The sequence below is a fragment of the Wyeomyia smithii genome, chromosome 3 (assembly GCF_029784165.1).
Source record: "Wyeomyia smithii strain HCP4-BCI-WySm-NY-G18 chromosome 3, ASM2978416v1, whole genome shotgun sequence".
NCBI lineage: Eukaryota > Metazoa > Arthropoda > Insecta > Diptera > Culicidae > Wyeomyia > Wyeomyia smithii.
Genome location: NC_073696.1, coordinates 242374007 through 242397760, shown reverse-complemented (window position 1 = coordinate 242397760; position 23754 = coordinate 242374007). Strand labels below are relative to the sequence as shown.

The 23754-nt window shown below is 38.0% G+C and overlaps 1 protein-coding gene across 1 annotated transcript in view; it reads left to right on the top strand.

Annotated features, from left to right (window-relative positions):
• The window catches only part of LOC129731986 (adhesion G protein-coupled receptor L1-like), a 178686-nt gene that overhangs the window by 90631 nt on the left and 64301 nt on the right, over window positions 1-23754 (top strand). The window contains exon 3 of the mRNA XM_055692427.1: window positions 9828-9933. Within this exon, the coding sequence (XP_055548402.1) occupies window positions 9828-9933 (106 nt within the window). The remainder of the gene's footprint in view (window positions 1-9827; window positions 9934-23754) is intronic.

The following is a 23754-nucleotide window of genomic DNA, read 5'->3' as shown; positions in this document are numbered from 1 at the left end:
GCTTGTAAATTTTGCTGCAGCCAGAGGTATGGCTATCTGTAGCACTTATTTTGCACGCCGGAATATACGTAAGCACACCTAGAGACACCCAAATTGAGAGGCCTGCTCTCAGATCGACCATTTTCTGATTGATGGTCGACACTTTTCAGACGTTATAGCCGTGAGGTCATTCAGAGGACCAAACGTTGACTCGGATGGTGACACCCCAACAGCCCTAAATACGTTAGCAATATGGACGGTTGCCAGACGTACGACAGCCATAAGCGACATTAGCCATAATATTATTTTCGCATATGGATGTTAACCATAATATACGATAGCCATAACGTACGATACTCATAATGTATGTATGCCATAATTTTTTTTATTATTGAAAAATTTTATATTTTTCTCCTGCTCCAAAACATTAGGTATTTATAGTTGATAAGACATGATTGATAGAATGTTGTTCTGCCTTATGGATGAAAGATGATTATAGATTTCAAGCACGTTGTATATCTCTTTAATATTTCTAACGCAGTTTTTTACGATAATCACGATGTAAAAAGTGGAAATGAAATTGCCAATACAGTAACTACAATTATGCAATTATCACAATTGAAAGTGATAACAGGAGATACAGTATACAACCTTCTGTAATAATTAATTTCACCAGCACAAAGAATTTTCTTTTAAATTGAAAATTTCATTTACAGTTCTTCTTATTCTAGTATATAATATAAGTTTCCTGAATATGTAATGTATTCTAACTATGTGTTTAATCAATATTATTTCATAATTTATTGTTTTCGGAGCCTAGAGCTGAAGCAAATCCATGAACATAATTTACTAAATCGTAATTTTCGAAATTTTCATATCATTCGCTCATCTTTTAGCTGCTGATATGATTTCCGCTATTGGTCATCGATTTTTTTATATAAAGGACGAGATGAATCCTTTGGTATTTTTTTATTCATCGATTATATGGAGAAATTGGTTGATTGTCCGGAATCATGTTTGTCCTTTCAATTTTGGATTTTGTTTATATTTGTAACGTTTGCCTTTTTGTTGTTTTTGTCTAGAAATGCCAAAGTTTATACAATAGTTTGTGCCATATGCTGCGTAGTAAACTCAAGGCATAAAGAAAGGTGACACGATTGACTCAACTCATTTTGAATAATTTGGAAACTTTTAAACTTTTTGGTAGCATGAACAGCAGCCAGAGTTTGATTTTTTTGTATGTCGAGTAGCAGAGCCATTTTTGACAAATTCATCAATCAATTTTTGCTGCTGAATAAATTTGTCTAGATTTTTACTCAGATAAAAAACAAACAGAGTATTGCGAACTTGTAAATTAATCTATCCCAAAACCAAAAGGAACTTTTTCAAAATCTGTTGGTAACTTTTAATCTTTTATAAATTTATAATTCGTACAATATGCATCGATGATTTGATTTATTTTTTACTAACAACCACAAATAATCCACACTGTATAAAATAAAAAAAATCATCATGATGCGACTCTGCATCTCGATTCTCTTTGCATAGCCTGCAAGTTGTGATTCTTTTATACGAAAAAAATGGTTAGAAACTGCTTGCTTAATTCCGAAAAAGGCGGTAAACATTAAATTAAATAAATCATTTGCATTACCGTGTTTATTACATTTGAATAATATAGCAGGACATTCTAGATAATACAACCAAAATAATTTCAGTAAATAACATCAACAGTTATAGGCTCACTTGATAGCAAAAGCAGCAGATCATCAGAACATCAACGCTAAATTGAACACTTTTTTTTGGGATTTTCATTTGACCGGCCCCTGATTTTAAAAAACATATAAACCATTTTTATTATACAGTACCAACAAATGAAATTTACTATTTATTAATAAAAATGAAAACATATAACGGTTTCTAGCACATAAAGTGAAAAACATACACAATTTCACAGCGTTAATAATGCACAATACAGAATCGTTTTAGACTCTGTAAATTTGTATATTGTGTCGAGATAAACTTAAAGCTGCAAATATAACTATGTATTCAAATTTACTTTATTCATGTGCATTAAACATATGTAAATTTTCGCGAATTTTTACTGCTGTTAGTGCGAAAGTAACCTTCGTTAATTGCTTGCAGCTCACAACAACTATTTTTGAAATAAATACACAATGCTAATTAGCAATATTTTAAACTATTATTGCGGTAATTCATCCTATATTTTGTTAAGTTATGCAATTGAACTACATAATTAACAATAGCTAGGGTTCAAATTAAAAAATTATCTCTGAAACACTCGCGGCCTGCGGCCGACTCGATTGTCCGAGGTGAATGCTGTCCTTACTCGCTATCGCTCGTTCGGACGTAAACTAGGGGAAAGCCCCTAGTGGTGAGTATGCCTAGGAAACCAGTAGAACAGTTGTTTGTATGCGAGAGGCCGCCGCTTCCGACGGCGGGTCGGGGCCGGCTCGGACTGTGGAAACCTCGGTGGCTTGGTTCCTTGCCCTCGACGATGCGTCTTCGCCGCATGGATATCCTGTTGAATTATTTTCAAAACAAATACTAGGGTGCCTATACACTGTCTTTTCAAATACAATAAAGTCGCTTTTTACGCGGCGATGCGTGCCGCTTAAAAAACCCGCGTAAATTCCGGAATCCGCGTAAAAAACGCTTAAATTCCGGAATCCGCGTAAAAAACCGCGTATAAAGCGATCTTAGTGTATTGGTTTCTCGAAAAATGTCCCCAAACAAAATTTCAGCTAATGTTAAGCCTCACGAACAGAAATACATAGTTCATGAAATGTTCAAAATCGAAAAATTCTTCTATACTTTATGTCTTAAAAATGCATGAAATGCCAAGAACTGGTATAACCCATAAAAAAAATGAATAAGAGAAAATTGACCTTCTGAAAAATAGACAATTTACGAACTGAGAGCGTCGTCCACCTGGCAGAGTTTATGGGGTCTGTTGTTGAACAAAAAAAAGCGTGTAACATATAATTTTCATTTAATCGTTGGCTTCAAATAATTCGCTTCCACCTCAATAATTGATAACACATTTTTCACAGTAAATTTAACCTTTTCTTACTAGTTTCATGCGTACATTACATTACAGCAGAGTCGAATGCAAGATGGTAGTTGAACTGAAATTTATAAAAAGGGTAGAAAAAGGGAAATTGCAAAATTATGGCTAACGTCTATTATGGCTAACATATATTATGGCTTTCGTCTATTATGGCCAACGTACTGTATGGCAATCATCTTTATGGCAGTCGTATTTATGGCAAACGTCCGTATGGCTATCGTATTTATGGCTGTTGGCGGGTCCCCGACTCGGATCATTATTTTGTGGTATCCAAGATTCGCGCCCGGTTGTCCAACGTGTTAAAATCCAGGATGACAAGGAGAATACAGTTGAATATCCAGTGGTTATCAACTGGAGAAGTGGCTACAGAGTACCTGCGGAAGGTTGATGAGCGAATCGAGGATCAAATTGGAGGTAGCCTGAATGAACAGTGGAGGCATATCCACAGTGCAATCAGCACCACAGCGGGAGGAGTGTTGGGTAAATCTGGACAGCCACGTCCAATGAGTGGTTTGACGCTGAGTGCCAGCGAGCGACGGATGAAAAGAACCGCACCAGAGTTTACATGTTAGCCACGACTGTGACTCGTCAGAGAGTAGGAAGATACCGGGAAGCTAGAGCTGCTGAAAAAAGACTCCATCGCCGGAAGAAACGACAGCATTGAGAAAGGATTCTTGTGTAGGCGGAAGGTTGCTTCTCTAGGCACGATGCGAGAAGCTTCTACAAGACGATAAATGGAATCAGGAACCGGATTGTGTCAGCCCCTGTCATGTGCAACGGTAGGGAGGGGAACCTGATTACCGATAGAACGGAAGTGGCCAGGCGTTGGAAGAAACACTTTAGTGTGCAGTTGAATGGTGAAGAAAACATGCTCATGCTCATGCTCATGCTGAGAGTGTGGTCTGATGAAGAATCGCCCTCGGACTGGTTGGGGGGTCTCATATGTCGAATCGACAAGAAATACCACCGTCTGGACTGTAGTAATTGTCGGGGCATAACCCTTTTCAATATCGTTTACAAAATTCTCTCCCATATTTTGTTCCATAGACTGAAATCGCTGTCGGAGACCTTTGTTGGCGATTACCAATGTGGTTTTCGAGGGGCGCGCTCCACTACGGACCAAATGTTAACCCTGGGATAGATTTCGAGAATTCAACCTGCAGACGCACCATCGCACCATACTTCAAGGCAGCGTACGATACAGTCAAGAGAAATGAGTTATGGCGAATTATGATCGAACATGGTTTCCCAGCAGAACTAGTTAGGCTGATACGTGCCACCCTTGAAGGCTCTACATCATGCGTCAGGATAGCCGGTGAGATTTTGGACTTCTTCGTGACGTTAGATGGTTTGAAGCAAGGAGACGGGCTGTCAAACATATTGTTCAACATCGCATTGGCTGGTGCTATTCGGAGGGCCGGCGTGCAAAGGAGCGGCACCATCATTACGAAGTCTCACATGCTTTTCGATTTTGCGGACGATATCGACATCATTGGTATGACCCGTAGAGCTGTGGAAGAGGCCTTCGGGCCTCTCAGGGGAAAAGCTGCGAGATTAGGGCTCATCATTAACACTGCCAAAACGAAATACATGGTGGCTGGTAGAGAGCGTCGTAGTCCTACGGATGTTGGTGCTGAGGTGGTGTTCGATGGGGAAATTTTTGAAGTAGTAGACGAATTTATTTACCTGGGTACACTAGTGACATGTGACAACGAGGTTAGTCGTGAGATAAAAAGGCGGATAGCAGCTGCAAACAGGGCCTTTTACGGATTGCGTAACCAGCTGAGGTCCCGTAGTCTGCAAACCCGTACTAAACTTGCACTCTACAAAACACTTATTCTTCCCGTAGTCCTCTACGGCAAAGAAGCAAGGACGTTGAAAGAGGCCGATCGGTGTTTTTGAGCGCAGAGTTTTGCGTTCAATCCTTGGCGGCAAACTAGAAAATGGTGTTTGGCGAAGACGCATGAACCATGAGGTGTAACAGGTGTACAAATCGGCGGATATAGTTGAGCAGATAAAATACGGCAGGTTGCAGTGGGCTGGGCATGTAGCTAGAATGCCGGAAGAACGACCAGCGAAGACTATATTTAGCAGAAATCCTGATAGAGGTCGTCGACTTCGAGGTAGGCCTCGCACTCGTTGGATGTTTGCTGTTGACGAGGATGCCTGCAAAATAGGTGTTAGTGGAGATTGGAGGATAGCAGCTCAAGACCGAGTGATATGGCGACGTATTTTGGATTGGGCATTGGATCGATAATCGGTCTGTCGCCGTAAAAGTAAGTAAGTATATGACGCCCAGAGAGCAGAAATCAACTCTAAACGTCATGTTAAAGTTTAAGATGATGACTTCAGGATCCTCGAAACAGCACAACCTTACTAAATATTACCTAATATTCGTATTTCCGGAATCAGAGTGAGAGAAATTTACTCCAGACGCCATTTTGAAATCCGAAGGGTGACTTCTGGTTTCCGGGAAACAGCCTAAAACTGCAATAATGTTGAGAGGCCAAAAAAACTTAGATTGAAACTCAAGATGTTGATTAGTGTCGGTCGAAAACAGCGTAAAATCGGTATGATATCCAAAGGCTGTAAATCGGCCCTAGATGTCATTTTGAATCTAAATTTTCAAAAGCAACCGCTTCAGAGCATGAACTCGATAAACTCCAATGAAGTGTATTCCCTAAACTATTGCAATAAATCGCCATAAGTCAGGCTGTCGTAATTCTACGTTAAGCTTGCGGACGTGTCTCATTCACAATCTCTTCAACTTGTTCAAAATGAGGAGAGAAATCGATATCTTTTATAAAAATAGGAATTGGTTTATTTTGTGAATATGCATTTTAGACTTCTCAATAAAAGTAGTAATTTTTTTAACCGTCCCAAAAACATAATTATTGAAAAATCCTCCAACCCTCGAGTAAAGTTTCACTCGCAGCGAATTTGTCACAAAAGAAAATTTATCTCTTTTACTCAATCTATCAATCAACTCTATTTTGTACTTCGAACAGGAACAGTCAGATCAGAATTGCGTTTTCTTTTGATTTTTGAAGTGCTCATACTGAGTTTAAATATAATAACTTGGTATAATAACAATTTTGCGTATCAAGACATTCGACCAAAAGACCACGGGGGGAATAGAGGGAGTATAAAAATTGTTCGAATTATGACCACGTGGCTTAGGAATGGCCCCTTATTGCTAAACGGAAAAGTGGAGAAAAAAAAAGGCGGATCGTTCTGAGGGAAATGAGTAGCATTTTTTTTCTACGAAATCTTTCATTTATTTTCAGGTCGCACTTGAGAAAGATCAATTTTCAAATTATAAGATAAGAGTGCTGTTAGAGAGTCCTTGATGCTACCGGCAAACAAAAAAGCGAAGTAATAAAGCAGATTTGAATTTGTGTGCGATTGATTAATGGAGATTGTATACGTGCTTGGGGTTTGATTTCTAAGCGAAGAAACGGAAAATTGTCTCCAAACGGTGGGTCGATCAGAGACATTTGGGATCCGAAATTAAATATAAAAATAAGACGAGTTCTATTGTTTACGATATTTTTAGTATTTTCAGAACCTTCACAGTTTAAATTTTGATTGATAACTATAACTAATAAAAAGCTCGAGTACCGCGAAGTTACTCCTTCAAACAAGTACATCGTACGCTATTTTAACAGTGTCGAATATGAGTACATATTTATATATTGATCTTCAAAATACGAACTCGGTACATAGTTTTTGATTTCCAGTACAATGACCAATATCACTGATTTCAACACCTACCTTGGTCTTGATCCAGGGATTACCGATATCACTAATTGTTAGTCAATTTCACTGATCATCAACCTCATGTGTCAGTGTTACAGGACATTTATTTTCCTCAATGTTACTGATAGGTTAACTGATCAGATAGGTGATTGAAATGCATCTTCAAGATTCTAAATTATTGTCCGATTTCGCTTTACTCCCTACATGAAAAGCATTCAGTATGTTAATAATTCAAACAAGATGTGTATTTAAGATTAACCTGAATCGCACAATATTCATCAACCAAGCTTCAACCGTATCAATCATTCATCGATAGCAGCCGCAAGCTTCCAAGCTAGATAGCGAATCCAAATCCTAGTGACTGCAACCGTACCTTGCAAGAAAGTATCTTCTTCCTTCACTCTCGCTTCATATCGACTTCATAGCACTATGCACTGCACTTACTTTAGCCAGCAACGATGGCTACGTTGGTTGTGATGGTAGAGTTAACGATTTTCACAATCCACAATCCCACGGCAGCAGTTGCAGAAGGAGCAAACCGATTGCTGGTGCAGTAAAACGAGGTGTAAACTTCTGCACCAGCACTTAATCGCTACTCGGAAACTTACTGGTTTTATTTATTTTACGAGGCGTAAGCGAGAAGGCACTTCAAAATAAAACTATCACTCCTCTTGGAACAGCTATTACATTAGTTAGAAGTTTGCGCATTAATCAAGCATCATTGGAGGCAAAAGATGCAAACGGTTGAACCGCTTTCACCTTTGAAAAAAAAGCATTGCAACAAACAATAGCCGAAGGATGAGCTGGGTTCTGATGGTTGATGTGAAGTAGATTTGAAACGGATTGGTAGGGTTGAGCTTTGTGAAACGTATCCAGTTCCCATCTTTGTACCGGTGCCGTTGTGGCGATGAGAAGAAACTAGCAACGTGCCTTGGGGTCACGTTGCGATTCAGAACCGATTGTGAATAACTTTCCGGATTATCTGTCGATGACGGTACTTTATTGATTGAGTGCCAGATGGTAGTCTGCATTCTGCCGGGTTTGTTGCTCGGATTTTATGGAAGTGTTTATTTTATTGAAGTGAGCAGCAGGTGAAATCGTGAAAGGAATTCTCTCGTGAGCAACGATGTTTTAAATAGATGATACGATTACAGCACTAGAATCTACACGGTGACAAAAAAGTCCGGTCACACTTTTTTGGGGTCACCTGTAGCCTACACGTTGCATCTCTCTGATGCCATCTATATGTCAAATGAAAGGGTTAACTTTGCTGCCCAAAGTGGCGGAGTTTCGTTTCTGTGCAGTTTGTTTACATTGAGTTGTGAGCCATGGCAGAGTTAAGAGCAGCTGTTATCGCTGAATATGTGAAAGGGTACAAACCCGGACCCATATTCAAACACCTAAAACCGCTCGGAATCAACCGGAAATTCGTGTACCTGACCATAAATCGGTACCTAGAGACCGGAGGCACCAAGGACAAGACACGATCTGGACGACTAAGGTCTGTGAGAACTCCAAGGCTGAAAAAGATTATACGAGACCGGATTCGCCGGAGTCCCGCCCAATCTGCACCGAAGCTGGCCAGGAACCTTAAAATGATCCGAGAATCAATCCACCTGCTTCTGCGCAAGGATTCAAAACTTACACCGTACAGAAAACAGGTGGTTCATGGGGTTACTAAAGCTACAAAGGACAAGAGGTATCAACGGTCGCGGGAGTTGCTCGGTTGGCGCGCAAATGACGAGATTATTTTTTCGGACGAGAAGCTGTTCGTTTTGGAGCAAACAGTCAATCGCCAAAATGATCGAGTTTGGAGTGTGAGCCTCCAGCAAGCTCCTGCGGACAAGCTGAACATTTCCCGGTTCCAAAATAAGACGTCAGTGATGGTATGGGGAGCCATTTGCAAGAGAGGTAAACTGCCTCTTATTTTTATCGATAAAGGGGTCAAAATCAACGCAGCGTACTACCTGGACACGGTTTTGAATAAAAATGTTCTGCCTCAAGCTGAACTATTGTTTGAAGACGATTACTACTGCTTCCAGCAAGATGGCGCCCCATCCCACACCGCAAAGGTTGTTCAGGCGTGGTGTAAGGAAAACTTGACCGATTTCATTTCGAAGAATGAATGGCCTCCGTCATCTCCGGATCTAAATCCACTAAATTATTTCGTGTGGGGATACATGATGTCGAAGCTGAACGACTATAAAATAACAAATTTGGAGCAATTCAAGCGAGTTATCACGAAAATCTGAGACGAGATGCCGATGGAGCACGTGCGCGCCGCTTGCGACGACTTTCCGAGACGTCTGAAGCTGGTTTGATCAGAGGAAGGTGGTGTAATTCCATGGTATCGTCTGTGAAGTATCTTTATGAGTTACTGAATGAAGCTATGAAAGCCAGATTCAGATTTTCTTCTTATTCTTTGAAATATTGAGATTTTCCTGTGTGACTTTTTTGTCACCCTGTATGCTTCGTCGTTTGGCAGGAAATTGAAAGAACGTGAAAGCTCGTAGATTTTTATTGGCTCTGTCAGTAAAGGTTTATTGCAAGGTGAAAGCATTTCGAGAGCAACCAATTCTCGTCCATTTTCACTGTTTAATATTAAATGTTTCTCCCAATTATTCACATTTAGAAGTTGAGCAACTTTTGATTGGCTCACCTGCACACAGAGTTTTGACTATTCTAATTGTCGCAGGTAAAAACCCGCTATGCGGGAAAAGTTTCTTTAAACCATGATAGTAACCAAAAATTGATTCTACAGAAAATTACCTGCAGGGTCGTAAGTGAATCCAAACTTTACATGTTCCTCAATCAGCTGCGTGTTAGAGCTGAAATTGAACTCGACTCCTGCGCTCGCAGCGCTGATAAAAGATAATTTAATACAACCAATCCTCCGCGTTTATCTTCTACTTAAAGTTAACCGCAGAGCTTTCGACAGTCTAAACTTCCTCGCTCAAATCGCTCACTAACTTACACTCCTATCCCCGTGTTTACTTTACAGCTTATTTTCCGACCTGAAATCACTGGCTGGCACCGTACTGCTGAGCCTGCTGGCGTCCCTCTTCATGAGCCAGCTGCTGTTTGTGATCGGCGTGGGAGGCGTTCAGGTGAGTACGCTCAGAAAATAAAACAAATCGCCATAATTTAATCTGTGTAAAGGATCTCTTCCGGCGGGAGCTCTCGGTACGCGGTAGCAAGGATGATTTCTACCGGCTTCCAGCATAGTCGCAACCTTGTGGTACCCCCCCCCCCCTGCTGAGCTAATTAAAAACGCTAGAAGTGGCCCTAGCGAGGGATAACTGAGCTAATTTAAGCCGTTGTGGAAAATTTTCACTGGTGCCAATCCGGCGACAAATCCAGGTGTTGAATAATAGCCAATTAGCACTGCGAGCGACGCTACGCTGAAGAGATTGACATTTTAAACGTGAACTCGAGTTTTGCAATGTCTTTCACTTCCATTTTGGGTCGAATGCGCTTGTTTTATGTTTGGGTATAAAATTGCAATCAATTGTTTTAGCTGAACCACGGAACCGTGAAATTTTGTAGCAGATTTGTTGTAATAATTACCTACAATTGTTACACTACTGGCATTATTGATTTCGAAAATGATAGCCAGGGATAAGTTTGAAGCGAACTTCTACTTTTCAGTAATTCATTGAATGATATAGAAGAATTACAAATAACTTACGAAAAAGGCATATTTTTATAATAAACTTCAATTTGCCAAACTAAATTTTGAATTAACTGGTAGAATTATATTGCATCTTTGGAATTCGATTGTTTTTGAAAATGTGAAAATAATGTCGAGTTTTAGGCAAAAAGCAAAATTCAACAAATGACTATCTAAATTTATTTGAATCATCTAAATTTATTTGAATCATCAATCAGAATATTTGAGAAAACGTTGGAACTGAATATGTTTTCAAAAACATAACCTTCTATAAATTTTTTTTTAATTTAACTCTCCATCCTGAACTTTCTATCAAAAGTTTTGTTACGTTTTCAAGTTTCTTAAGAAAAAAACTATTTCATTGGTTTCTTACAATTCTCTGTCATAAAGTTTTTCCATGAAACTAAAGGTTTCTGAATAAATAAAATTGAATAGTTTTTTTGCCAAAATGCATACGTTCTTTTAGAAAGTTACTCTAGAGACCGAAAAACTTCTCACCTTCGGAAAATACTCGGATTGCTAAATCAAATACGTGTTAAAATAAAGAACGGTCGATAAATTTTTTGAGAATTCTTAGATCATTTTTCGAGGTTTTGCTTGGCTGTTTCCTGAAAACCAAGAGGTCGCCGTTAGGACTTTCCAAATAGCACTGGAAATTGTTTTCCGAAGTTTGTGCATCATTCTGATTCAGGAAGTACTCATATTAGATGGTACTTGGCCATGTTACGCGGACTGTCAGAAACCGGAAGTTACCACCTTAGATTTAAAAATAGCGTCCTAAGTTGATTTTTGGTCTATGGGCATCATCTTAATTCCGGAAATATGGTCTTTGTGCATCATCTTGATTCCGGAAATATTTGGATGGTATTTGACCTTACTTTCAGTCTGATTGGTCCAAAATCTGCCTTTAATGAATGACTCGACATTTTTGAGAGAGAATCCTACTCTGGAATATCGAAAAATAAAGAAATTTCGTGATTTTTTTCGGACGTTTAGAGTAAAGTTAAGTGTTCGGGTGAACCGAACGTTAAGTGTTCGGGTTGGAGTGAACCTAAAAGTTCAAACCGGAAAAAAAGGAATATTATAGCTGTTCGACCATGCCTATGAATTTTGATGCCCCTAGCCATTACCAAAACGCGTCAACTTACGTGAGCCATTTTCAACGCGAACGATAGCCGTGTGCCTCCTCACACTGTTGAATCGATGGAGACGCTTGATTAACCATTCTGCAGCGTTCTAGACAATGAGTTTATGGGGGAATTTGGATCAGGAGCTCGATAGTAATAATCTAGAAAAAAAAACTTTCTTCTTTGTTACATATGATGGGGCGGTTATTTTTGTGTTATCACAAATTAGGATGACAAAAATTTTCTACGAAAACAGATATCTAACTTTCGCATCTTTGTAGATAGACTTAACGATAGTTCTACAATGTTGCTGTTCCGTTAATTTTAAGCGACAATGTGAAAAAGTTTTTCTATCTTTTAAAAGAACCGATTTAGAGTTACTTTATAATCCATAATCAATATAAGGTGTCAATGAAACAATTTTGGCCGTTATTTTCCCGAATCTCGGCCTTCAGTCGGCAGTCAGATGTGTTTTTTCGATGTCCCGATGCGCCAGATTGCTATTGTCAAATTACTCATGCGGAACTTTTCGTTAGCATACTATTCATTCGACGACAACTCACATAGTATCAAAAATGCATGTTAAACTATCTTCATTCAAAATTTTAATTAATTTTACCTAACGGATCAACAGCTGAAGCCATTTGTGTGTGTTCGGATTTTAACCCATACACCCTCCCAGCTGATCTCGAGGTACGATGCTGGCCTAACAAGCCAGTTGTCGTAGGTTCGTAGTTGTCGTAGACTGTTAGTGCTAGTAGGATCGTAGCGCTGGCCCCACAACTGTCCTGTACACTTAACAGTTGGCTGCGAAGTCTGTGTATAATAAACAGAAGGTCGAGTTTCGAATCGGAATGTAGCATCAAGGCTTTGCTTACCGTTTATGTCTCCAGCAAATTATTGACATTGTTTCGACTTTGATTTTGATTTCATTGGAAATCAATGTGCTCGACTCCTAGCAGAACTCTCAAAGCTTTGTAATACTTTTCATTACAATTCATTGCGTGAATATTAATTCCAAATTACTGAGCAGGATTGCTAATAAATTGTATTATGATTTCCCCTCTATTTATAATTTAGAAATGATTTAGGTTAAATGACCTCAATTGGGGTCCACAAGAATAGAATGAATGCATCGAAACTAGTTTTTTTTCCTGTATGGACTTCCTCACTGCGACCAGAATCGTAGATCTACTGAGAGATATGCCCGGGTGTCTGCTGTATCCCGCACTTCTGTTAATTGCAATACCTCTATTGAGAAGTGGCATGCTTATTATTATCGTTCATCAGTGCTTGTGTGTAATGTGCTACTCTTCCTTTACACGCTTACTGTTCTACTATACCGATACTCGTTCCTCTTGCCAAATATCACCAATTATAATTCCCTGGAGAAGTTGCGTCGTGCGTCCTTCTGGCCAGTTTTATTGATAAGAGGGACTCATTTTTTGTTAAGAGGAAGTCACGCAAAGATATTTGTAGATTTCAGCGTAAAGGAAGGGTAACTTGTTGGGAGCCTGAGAATAAACTCATGCTTAAGTCCTTTTTGACATCGGATGGATTTGTTCTACTAAGATTCGAACCCACGACCATCCGCTTGACAAAGCGGACTCTGTAACCTTGCGGCTACGCAGCTCCCCTATCGAAACTAGTTAGTGTAAGGACCTGTTTGGTTACCAAAAACAAGGTAAATGTACCTAAACTAGAGTAAATGGCCTAACTGTGAGTCGAGAAAAAAAAAAGAATGTACAAAAATTGCGGGGCCACTAAAACTAGGATAACTGTATAAAATTTATAAATGGCCTTAATTGGGGCGAATGGGTGTGAAAGAATGTTTCGAACCTCACAAGTGTACAGCTTGCTAGTTTGGATGAAAGATCCGAAATATTATTTTTTTATTCTCGCTTATTTTACGTCGGTCTATTTCCGCCACTGTTGTTATGCCAACGCCCGGGGAGACGACCTCTTAACATACAAAATTAATCTGTGTCCATTATATCATCTAAACGAAGGAAAAATCATTCGCATTTCTGGAGGTATTGGAGTAAATTTAAAACAATTGTATATAAAGTCGAAGCATACTCTTAGATAGTTCTTGCGTCACTTTATTCAGGGTGGCTACTCTACCGGGAAAACGGAAAAAGCGAGAAAAGCCGGGAATTTCAAATCACCGGAAAAAAATACGGGAGAACCCGGGAAATTAGGCTTCACGCCGGTAAAATCATCTTCCTTCATGTCTGCCGTTTTATTTGTTCGACAGTTTTTGTGGAAATATCAACATGAAAACCTGTTTTTTTTTGCACGATGACCTAACTGGCATGATTCTGCCGGTTAGGGGAAAGCTGGTTGATGGTTTCAGCCAAAGTTGACAGCGGCTTTGCAACAAGATCTGCGTCAAATAGATTAGGCTTGGTTAGGGGAATAAATTTACTGCTCCGTAACATATATTGTCAGATTTTCAAAGAAGGCAAAAAGCTCTCAGCGTCGCGGGAGGCTTTTTGAAACTTCTTGTGAATAGTGTTCGACATCGCCTCGGGTAGAATCCGGTTAAAAGTCAGATAGGACCGGAAACTTCGAGTCACGATTTTATTTCGAACCGGACCGGAATGGAGCTACCCGGTTTGTACTTCTCGATGTTTGATATGATTTTAATCACAAGCAGCACATTTATATTGCGGATCATTTTGATTGCATTTGCATGTGACATACTTTAAAGAGAATGTAAAGGGTGATTTTTTTAAGAATCTGGTTTTTCTTTGAAAAAAAAAACGCATAAAAATTACAAAACTGTATGAAATCTTTATTTGAGCCGATAAATTGGTTTATGCCATTTACTTTTTGATAATTTCATCCAAATGTTGGCCACGGCTACGTTTTAAATGGTCCATATGAAAAGTCCAATTTTGGGTCACTTTTTCGAGCATTTCGGCTGGTATCTCGCGAATAACGCGTGTAATGTTGTCTTCCAAGGCTGAAATTGTTGTTGGCTTATCCGCATAGACGAGAGACTTAACGTAGCCCCACAAAAAATAATCTAGTGGTGTTAAATCGTATGATCTAGGCGGCCAATTCACCGGTCCATTTCGTGAGATGAATTGCTCACCGAACTAATTCCGCAATATGTCCATTGTTTCGCGCGATGTGTGGCACGTTGCTCCGTCTTGCTGAAACCACATGTCAACAAGACCCAGCTCTTCCATTTCCGGCAAAAAAAATCAGAAATCATCGCGCTATAGCGGGCGCTATTGACCGTACGTTGCGATTTTGATCATCTTTGAAGAAGTACGGACCAATGATGCCTCCAGCGTGTAAACCGCACCAAACCGTGCATTTTTCTGGGTGCATTGGCGATTCTTGTATTGCCTCTGGTTGCTCTTCGTTCCAAATGCGGCAATTTTGCTAATTAACATACCCATTTCACCAGAAATGAGCTTCGTCACTGAACACAATTTTTCGGTAAAAAAGTGGATTTCACAGAGGACGAATTTTGGTAATAAAATTCGATTATTTGTAAGCGTTGTTCAGGCGAAAGTCTGTTCATGGTGAAATGGCAAACCAAACTGAGTACATAAGACTCTGACAGCTGTCAGAATTCCCACGTGAACTGTCAAATCTGAATACACGAAAAACCAAATAGCAAAAATATCACCCTTTATATACTAGGTCAATATCTGCTGAAATTTCGTTATAATTTAAATAATCAAGACTGTTATTTTCAACATTCTCTACATTAAGTATTTCGCAGAAAAAAAATAGTTTTTTTTATTCTGTGCTCGACCTTTTGACTACTGGATTTGGTTGGGGAAATACGTCACCTTTAGGAGCTATTTGTTAAAGCTTATTTCTATATCAAAAACAAACAGTAGCTAATAATATTTTTTTCAAATCCTTTATTCAAAGTGTCAGTTGAATTTATTTTAAGGACCACGATAAAATTTCTTATACATTCCATTGGCCCCAGCTCGAAAATTTTTTAAGTCACAGGATCGAAGTTTTTCGAAAAAAAAAATTGTTTTGAAAGAACAGATCTCATTGTTTCATACATTTTGCAAAATGCATCTTGACAGTATTATGTGCATTTTTTCATTGGTCACTCTGAGGCTCTTCTTCCCGAAGTCCGCTTGAAAATTTGCCTGAGGACATTTTTCGAAAAGACAAAACTTCAATGTCCCAACTTTCAAATTTATCCCATGCATTTCATTGGCATCCTGATACAGAAGCACTGCAAGCTCGAGAGTAGCTTGACAGAGAAAGAATCAGAAAAAAGCAAGAAAGCGCGAGAAGGCGATTGTCAACGATTTGGAGATAAAGAGGGCGAAAATTATGCAGCAGATCACTATGAAGGTACTTGCTAACGTCGACGATCAGCTAAAAACGATGAATGAGAAATGTTTTTCATAATTTTGTAACACTATTTTTGCAAGGCATAAATAAGCATGTGAAAATTGATTTTTTTTCTCATATGTTTTAAAAATAAAACACCGGGAAATTTTATTAAATATCATCGGGAAAACCGGGATAATACCAGGTAATCGAAAATTGATATTGAGTGGCCACCCTGTTCATTCATCTCGAAAAAAAATTAAGAAAAATCACCTTCGACTGATGATGAGACCTGCTTCAAGCAAACGTTATACTTTTCAAATAAAATCTGTTTTTATTAACTACGAAGTTGCGCGAAACTGATGAAGCTACAGCATAGTAGAACATCGTTTAACTCTATCTTTAACGATAAGAAAGTTAGATGCTAGATTTCATCGAAAATTTGGGTCACCCTAATTTAAGATAACAAGAAAATGTGCGCTCCATCATATTGCACAATTTTGTAGTAGAAAGTTTTTCGCTAAAATACTACTATCGAGCTCTAGATCTAAATTTCCCCCTTAGCTCGTTCACTAAAACACCGTCGAACGATTAACTAAGCGTCTCCACCGATTCAACAGTAAGTGCAGGCGCACGGCTATCGTTGGCGTTGCAATGGGTGGGAGCTTTTGACGCGTTTTCGAAATGGCTAGGGGCACCAAATTTCACAGGAATGGTTAAATATTTACAATCTTCCTTTTTTTTCTACCTGAGCTTTGGAACCACTTTTTTTTCTTTTGTCGACCAGTGTTATCCTTCAATGCCAGCAATCTTGTCGGTGGTTAAATCAATGTTTGAATAACTAAGAAATTTGTTACATAATCACGAAAGTTGAATAAGGTTGAAACGATTCGACCACTTTTGACGAACACATCCACTGTGCACTTTTTCACTCAATCTATTAAATTTCATCAATATTTCTGAAAAACGCGGAGGCGAAAAAAAGTCGTGTGTTCACGAAGCATGGCTAGTTTCGATGTGAGTACGTTTCCAAAATTAATCAAACATCTCAGGATGACAAAACTTTGCTCATTTCTAGGAATTCATAAGGAGGAACTTTGAAAAATGTTAGAGGCATCAAAATATATTTAAAAAGTTGGTTTTAACAGTCAAAAATTTGAATAATAAATACCTGCGGACCAGACCACATTAAAAGTCGGAAAGTATTACAAATAATCGAAGCGCAATAAAAAAATTGTGGTGCGTATTGCAAAAATTTTCAGTTTGCCAGTGATTGATATATCTCCAAAAGAAAGGCACAAAGCCGGTAGAAAACGGTAAATGGGAAATATTGTTAGTGTTGGAAAGCTTTGAGGTTTAACTTTCTATTCAAATACGATTAAATAAAACTGAATAAAGTTAATAGAGTAATAGTCGATAACGATTTACGATTAATATTAGGATCAGAATAGGACAAATATTCGAGAACAATGAAATAGATTTGTAATGTTAAATTAATTATTAAATAATTTGAAAAATATAAACAAACTCCAAATTTACCCCCAATGGGATCCTAAAGTTTTAAACGGTTTTCTGATTTTTATATATCAGCTGGAAGAGTGGAATTATCTGAGCAACACGTGATTTTTAAAAAATGTTTATCATTTTCCTTTGATTTTTAAATGAAGGATAAATATCTGCTCGAAATTCCTTTAATGACAGTTGTCTCATATACCGTACATGGGCAAAACGTCATCTAAGACCTTTCGAGCAGTTTTTTTATTCTTCATTTAAAAATCGAAAGAAAACGATAAACGGTTTTTAAAAATCACGTTTCGCTCAGAAAACGCGTTTTTTTTTCAAATGATACATAAAAACCGGTTTAGCTTTAGGACCCAATTATTAAACACAGCAAAACAGGAATTTAATACATTTAATCTAAACATATAAAAATGTAGTCCTGTCTGTCTGTCCGTCTGATCCATATAGACTAGAAACTACTGAACCGATCGGCGTGAAATTTTGTGTATAGGGGTTTTAGGGGCCGGGAAAGGTTCCTAAGATAGGTTCGAGGCCTGTACAAGTTTTAAAGGGGTTATTTTTAGTTTTCGAAAAATCAAAATTTTTGTTATTGCATTATCATAAAGAACAACATTTTGAGAACAATTTTACAAATTTTTATAAAGATCTGAGCAAAAGGGAGAAGGTTAAAGCAATTTGCAGCGCGCCCCGCCACGGCCACATAAGCTTAACCTAAAACTTTATACGCGCTTATCTCGGAATGGTGTTTCCCAAAAAATGAATTTACCGTGTTTACCATTGCAGCGAAACTACTGAGCCGATTTTCTTCTTTTTTTTTGAATTTTCGTTTTAAATTCCCCGGTCGTTGAACGATCGATTTTTGATATACGAAGATTAACCTGACCGAAAAAAAATTTTATTACAATTTTCAGCGCTGAAAACATGTTTTTTTTTCGGAAAAAACGTTCCCGTTTGCACTGAAAACAAAAAAATACTAATGAAAACGATCGTTCAGATACCCGCAACACTTCTCAACCTTTGAAATAAGTTGAGTTTGTTTATTTCAATTGAATAAATCAAGCAAATGGAGCCAAATTTGTTTTGTAAAAATTTTTGGGGAAAAAAATATTTTCATGGTGGTTCGGTACCCCTTCCTCTTCCGAAAGGGAGGGGTTCCATACAAACAAAACTAAAATTTCTGCACAACTCAAAAGCTAATCCAGTGAATGGAACCAAATTAGGCATGAGAAGATTTTTGGGGGCAAGAAATAAGTTCATGATGGCTCGAAATTAGGGTTGGCAATATTCCCAGGAATTGATTTCCCGGGAAACGGGTATAAAAAATCTCATTTCCCGGGAATTCCCGGGAACCGGGAATGGAAAAAAACCCAAGCGAAAATGAGATTATGAATCAAGTTTATTATTAAAAGGTATCAAACAATCGTTTCCAATTTCATTATCAATTCGCATGATAAACGAAATAAAAAACTAAACTTATACAAGTTCACACTAGAAATTCATGATCGATTTTTGTGCCTAAGGGACGACCCATTAATGAAGTCACGCAAAATTTGGAAAAAATACACTCGCCCTTCCCCTAGTCACAAGTTGTCACAACTTCCTTGACCCCCCTCCCCCTTAATTACGTCACGTTTTTATTTCCCCCTCCCCCTTCTTTGGTGATAATTGAATAAAATCGAGAAATTTTTTGGGAATGTATTTTTTTCTTAATAAGAACGATTTTACTGAAAGAAAAACTGAAACTAAAAGGAAAAGAAGATTATAGAAGATAACTAGAAAAGGTGTTTAGTTCTTAGTCCAAGAATGCTGCTGATGGAGTCGCATATCGACGACATAGAAGCAAATATTGAACGTCATTTCAAACAAATATTTACACCTTGACGAATATTGATACACTTTGAAGACGTAAGTTTCGCGTTTTGATACGATATTTAGTTTTTTTTTTGCAATATTTCATGGGAAATTATATTAAATCTTGCGAAATATTTCGAGGAACTCGGGAATCCCGGGATCCTGGGAATCAATATTTCTATTCCCGGGATCCGGGAATCCTGGGAAAAGGTTATTCCCGGGAAATCGTTCCCGGGATTGCAAACCCTACTCGAAATTCCTCCCTCTTCAGAACGGGAGGGATACCATACATGTGAAACACAAATTTCTGCACAACTCGAGAACTGATGGAGCAAATGATACCAAATTTGACATGTAATGGTTTTTGTGCATGAAAAATGTTTCTATGATGGTTTCTATGACTTTGGAAGGGGGGGTGGGGGGGTGGTGGTTCGAAAAACAGCCAAAAGGGACCGAATGCGTCTAAATATGGGTGCACAAAAGCTAAAATTCAACCTCAGACACTATTTTGAATTCTGAGATGGCGACTTCCGGTTTCTGGGAAACAGCCCAAAATGACCGAATTTCACCCAATATGGGTGTTTTCGAAACCAGAATAATGCTCAGAGGCCAGAAACCGACTCAACATGCCATTTTGAAATCCAAGATGACGACTTTTGTTTTGGAAATCAGCTAAAAATGACCCAAGGTCATCCAATATGGGTGTTTTTAGAATCGAGGTAATGTACCAAAGCTGAAAGTCAAGGATGTTCTCATTCCGATAAAACCAACGATTTCAAACAATTTTTTCTTTTGAGTTTTAACGTATCCAATGTCCGATTCGTTATGCATTTGCTGACTATAAACAAATCGGAAGTTAAATCTTTGGATGTAGGTGAAATCAATTTATAGTGTTTAAAATAATTTAAATATAAAATACTACAAGGTATAGAGCCCTAGGGTTGTATGAAATGGTGACGTGGGACTAAATACTGTAATTACTTTAGTTACAGACACAATAAATTCGTTTATTCAGTGATTTACGTATTTTAATTCTCACGATTATTTAGTGAACATCGAAGATAAAAAATAAATAAAAATAACTTATAACCATTGCAAAAATGTTCCATTCTTGTTGAGTAATTTATGGTCCTTATGGTTTTCATGAGATAAACTTTCATCACCATCACTGCCGCTCATAGCAAGTCTGTCCCATTTGCGTTTTGGTGCTGATGAGAAAACAGCAATTAAAAATCGTAACGTTTTAGGTGAAATTTTGCACTCAAATGCTTTTTGCCATTCTCCTAGAAAGGTATAGCGATCACTTGCAAAACCGAAAGTATAAAAGTGCTCCAAAGGGCCGAATGGCATATATCACTCGACTCAGCTCGACGAGTGTGTGTGTGTATGTGTGTGTGTGTGTGTGTGTGTATGTGTGTGTGTGTGTATGTGCAGATTTTTATTCTCACTCACTTTTCTCAGAGATGGCTGGACCGATTTTAATGAAATTATATGCAAATGAAAGGTCCTGTTGCCCCATAAGACCCTATTGAATTTTATTGTAATCAGATTTTTAGTTTAGAGGTTATGTTTAAAAATGTGAAAATCATGAAACATCATTATCTCAGAAACTACACAACCGATTTGAACAAAATTGGTCTCAAAAGAACGGGCTATCTACCCTTAAGTTTTGAATTTCATAAAGATTGAACTTGTGGTTCAAAAGTTATGAAAAGAAACGTGTTCTGAAGTTTTGCAATTGGACTATTACTTTGTCTGTTATGTTTAAAAATATGAAATCCAGCTATGCAAAGGAACATATTCCGAAGACTACTCGGACTCACTCACTTTTCTCAGAGATGGCCGACCCGATTTCCACAAAATTAGTGTCAAATGAATGGTCTAGCTGCCTCAGAAGACCCTATTGAATTTTACTGTAATCGAATTGTAACTTCATTTTTAACGTGCCGACTTGTGAAAATCACGAAACTCCATTATCTCAGAAACTACACAACCGATTTGATTATTATTATCAGATGAGCGGGCTAGTTAAGGGTTAACTGATGAATTATGATTGAACACGTGGTTTCAAAGTTTGGCTGCCCTACACGTTCCCATTTCATTTGATTATAATCGAACTTAAGCAACAGTTATGAATTAAATTGTTAATAAAACAACGAAAGTCTATTATCTCAAAGATTACATGACTTATTTGAACATAACTAATGTCATACAAACGAGTCATCTCTCAAACTTACAAATAACAAACTTCATAACAATTTGATATGTGGCTAAAAAGTTATGGAAAGAAGAGAAATTCAAAGACTATTTAAAACTATACCTGTTTTGATCGATATATGTGGCCTCAACATAATTTAAATGTGTTGTCGTACTATTTGAACGTTCCAAGTTCGTTGATTCCTTGCGGTTTGTTTGAAGTCTGCAAATGCTTAACCAATCGGCCATAGGATATGATCAAAGTCAAATAACAAATCGTTTGAAATGATTGGTTTTATCAAAATGACAACATCCTCGTCTTTTCTGTACATTCTGTACATTGCCTTAATTCTGAATATATTCATATTGGGTGGTATTCTGTCATTATCAGCAGACTTTCTGGCATCAATCTGACACCGGAAATACCCATATTGGGAGGTATTTTTGGTTGTTTTCCAGAAACTAAAAGTGGTCGTCTTCAAATTCAAAATAGTGTTCAGGGTCAATGTTTGGTTTCTATACATCATCACGTTTACGGAAATATCCATATTGAGCATTATTCGGTCATTTCCGACTGTTGCCTATAAGTTGCCATTTAGCAATTCAAAATGGTGCCTGAGGTCAATTGTTAGCTACTCGCATCATTCTGGTTGCATAGATACTCATATTGGATAGTATTTGTTCATTTTAGGCTGTTTTTCACAAACCGGTAGTCGCCATCTTGGATTTCAAAATGGTATTTAGGATACTGACTAAAGAAAAACTCATTTTGGGTGATATTTGGTCACTTTGGACTGTTTTTCAGAAGCCGAAAGTCGTCATTTTGGACTTTAAAATTGCCTGTGAAATCAATTTCTGTCATCTGGGCGTAATTCTGGTTCCGAAAACATTCATATTGAATGGTATTTGGTCATTTCCGGCTGTTTGCCAGACACCGGAAGTCACCATCTTAAAATTCAAGATTGTGTCTGTGATCAATTTTTAGCTTCTGTGCATCTATCTGGTTCCAAAAATACTAATATTTAACGGGAATCGTCCATTTCAGGCTGTTTTCCAGAAACCGGATCTTACAATTCAAAATGTTGTCTGGAGTCGATTTGTGGCTCCAGTGCATCATTACGGTTCCGGAAATACCCATATTGGGTGGTATTTGGTCATTTGCCGCTGTTTTTCCGACACCGGAAGTCGCTATTTTGGATTTCATAATGGCATTTGGAGACAATTTCTGGATTTTGAACGGCATACTGGTTAAAGAAAAACTCATATTGGGTGGTATTTGGTCATTTTCTGCTTTTTTCAGAAACCTGAATCGCCATCTTAGAATTTAAAATGCCATCTGTGTTCGATTTTAGCTCCTGTGTATTATTCTATATCCGGATATTATTATATTGGGTGGAAATCGGCCATTTTCGGCTGTTTTCCACAAACCGGAAGTTGCCATCTTACAATCCAAAATGTTGTCTGAGGTCGATTATGGAACATATTTGTTACCACTAAAAACTTTCAACTGCCAATATAGTTCCATTTAGTTGATTAGTTCGCGAGATGTGCCGAAATTTGCAAAGAAACATGTACTTCCAGAAGAGGGAGGGGCGTCAAACCATTATGGACATATTTGTTACCTCTAAAAACATTCACAAACCAAATTTGGTAGTATTTTCTTGATTGGTTCTTGAGCTGTGCGAAATTTGTGTTTCATTTTCATGGGATCCCTCCCTTATAGAAGAGGGAGTCGGGTTTCAAACCATTATGTACATATTTGTTACCACTAAAAACATTTACCTGCCAAATTTTGTTCCATTTGGTTGATTAGTTCTCGAGATGTGCACAAATTTGTGTTTCATCCAACTATTATGGACATATTAGTTACCCCTTAAAACATCCACATGCCAAATTCGGTTTCATTTGCTTGGTTTGTTCTTGAGTTGTGCAGAAATTTATGTTTCATTTGTATGGGACCCCTCCCTTCCAGAAGAGGGAGGGGTCTCAAACTATCATAGGAACCTTTATCGGCACCAAAAACCCCTACATACAAATTTTCACGTCGATCGGTTCGGTAGTTTTCGGGCCTATATGGATCAGACAGACTGACAGACTTGACTGCATTTTTATATGTAAAGATTACAACATCAATATTTTAGAACCTAAAGAGTGAATATACATTTATTGGATTGAAGCGTTCATGTAAATCTATTTTTACAAATAAAATATTGAATGAGAAAGGCTGGGTCTGACCGCTAGGT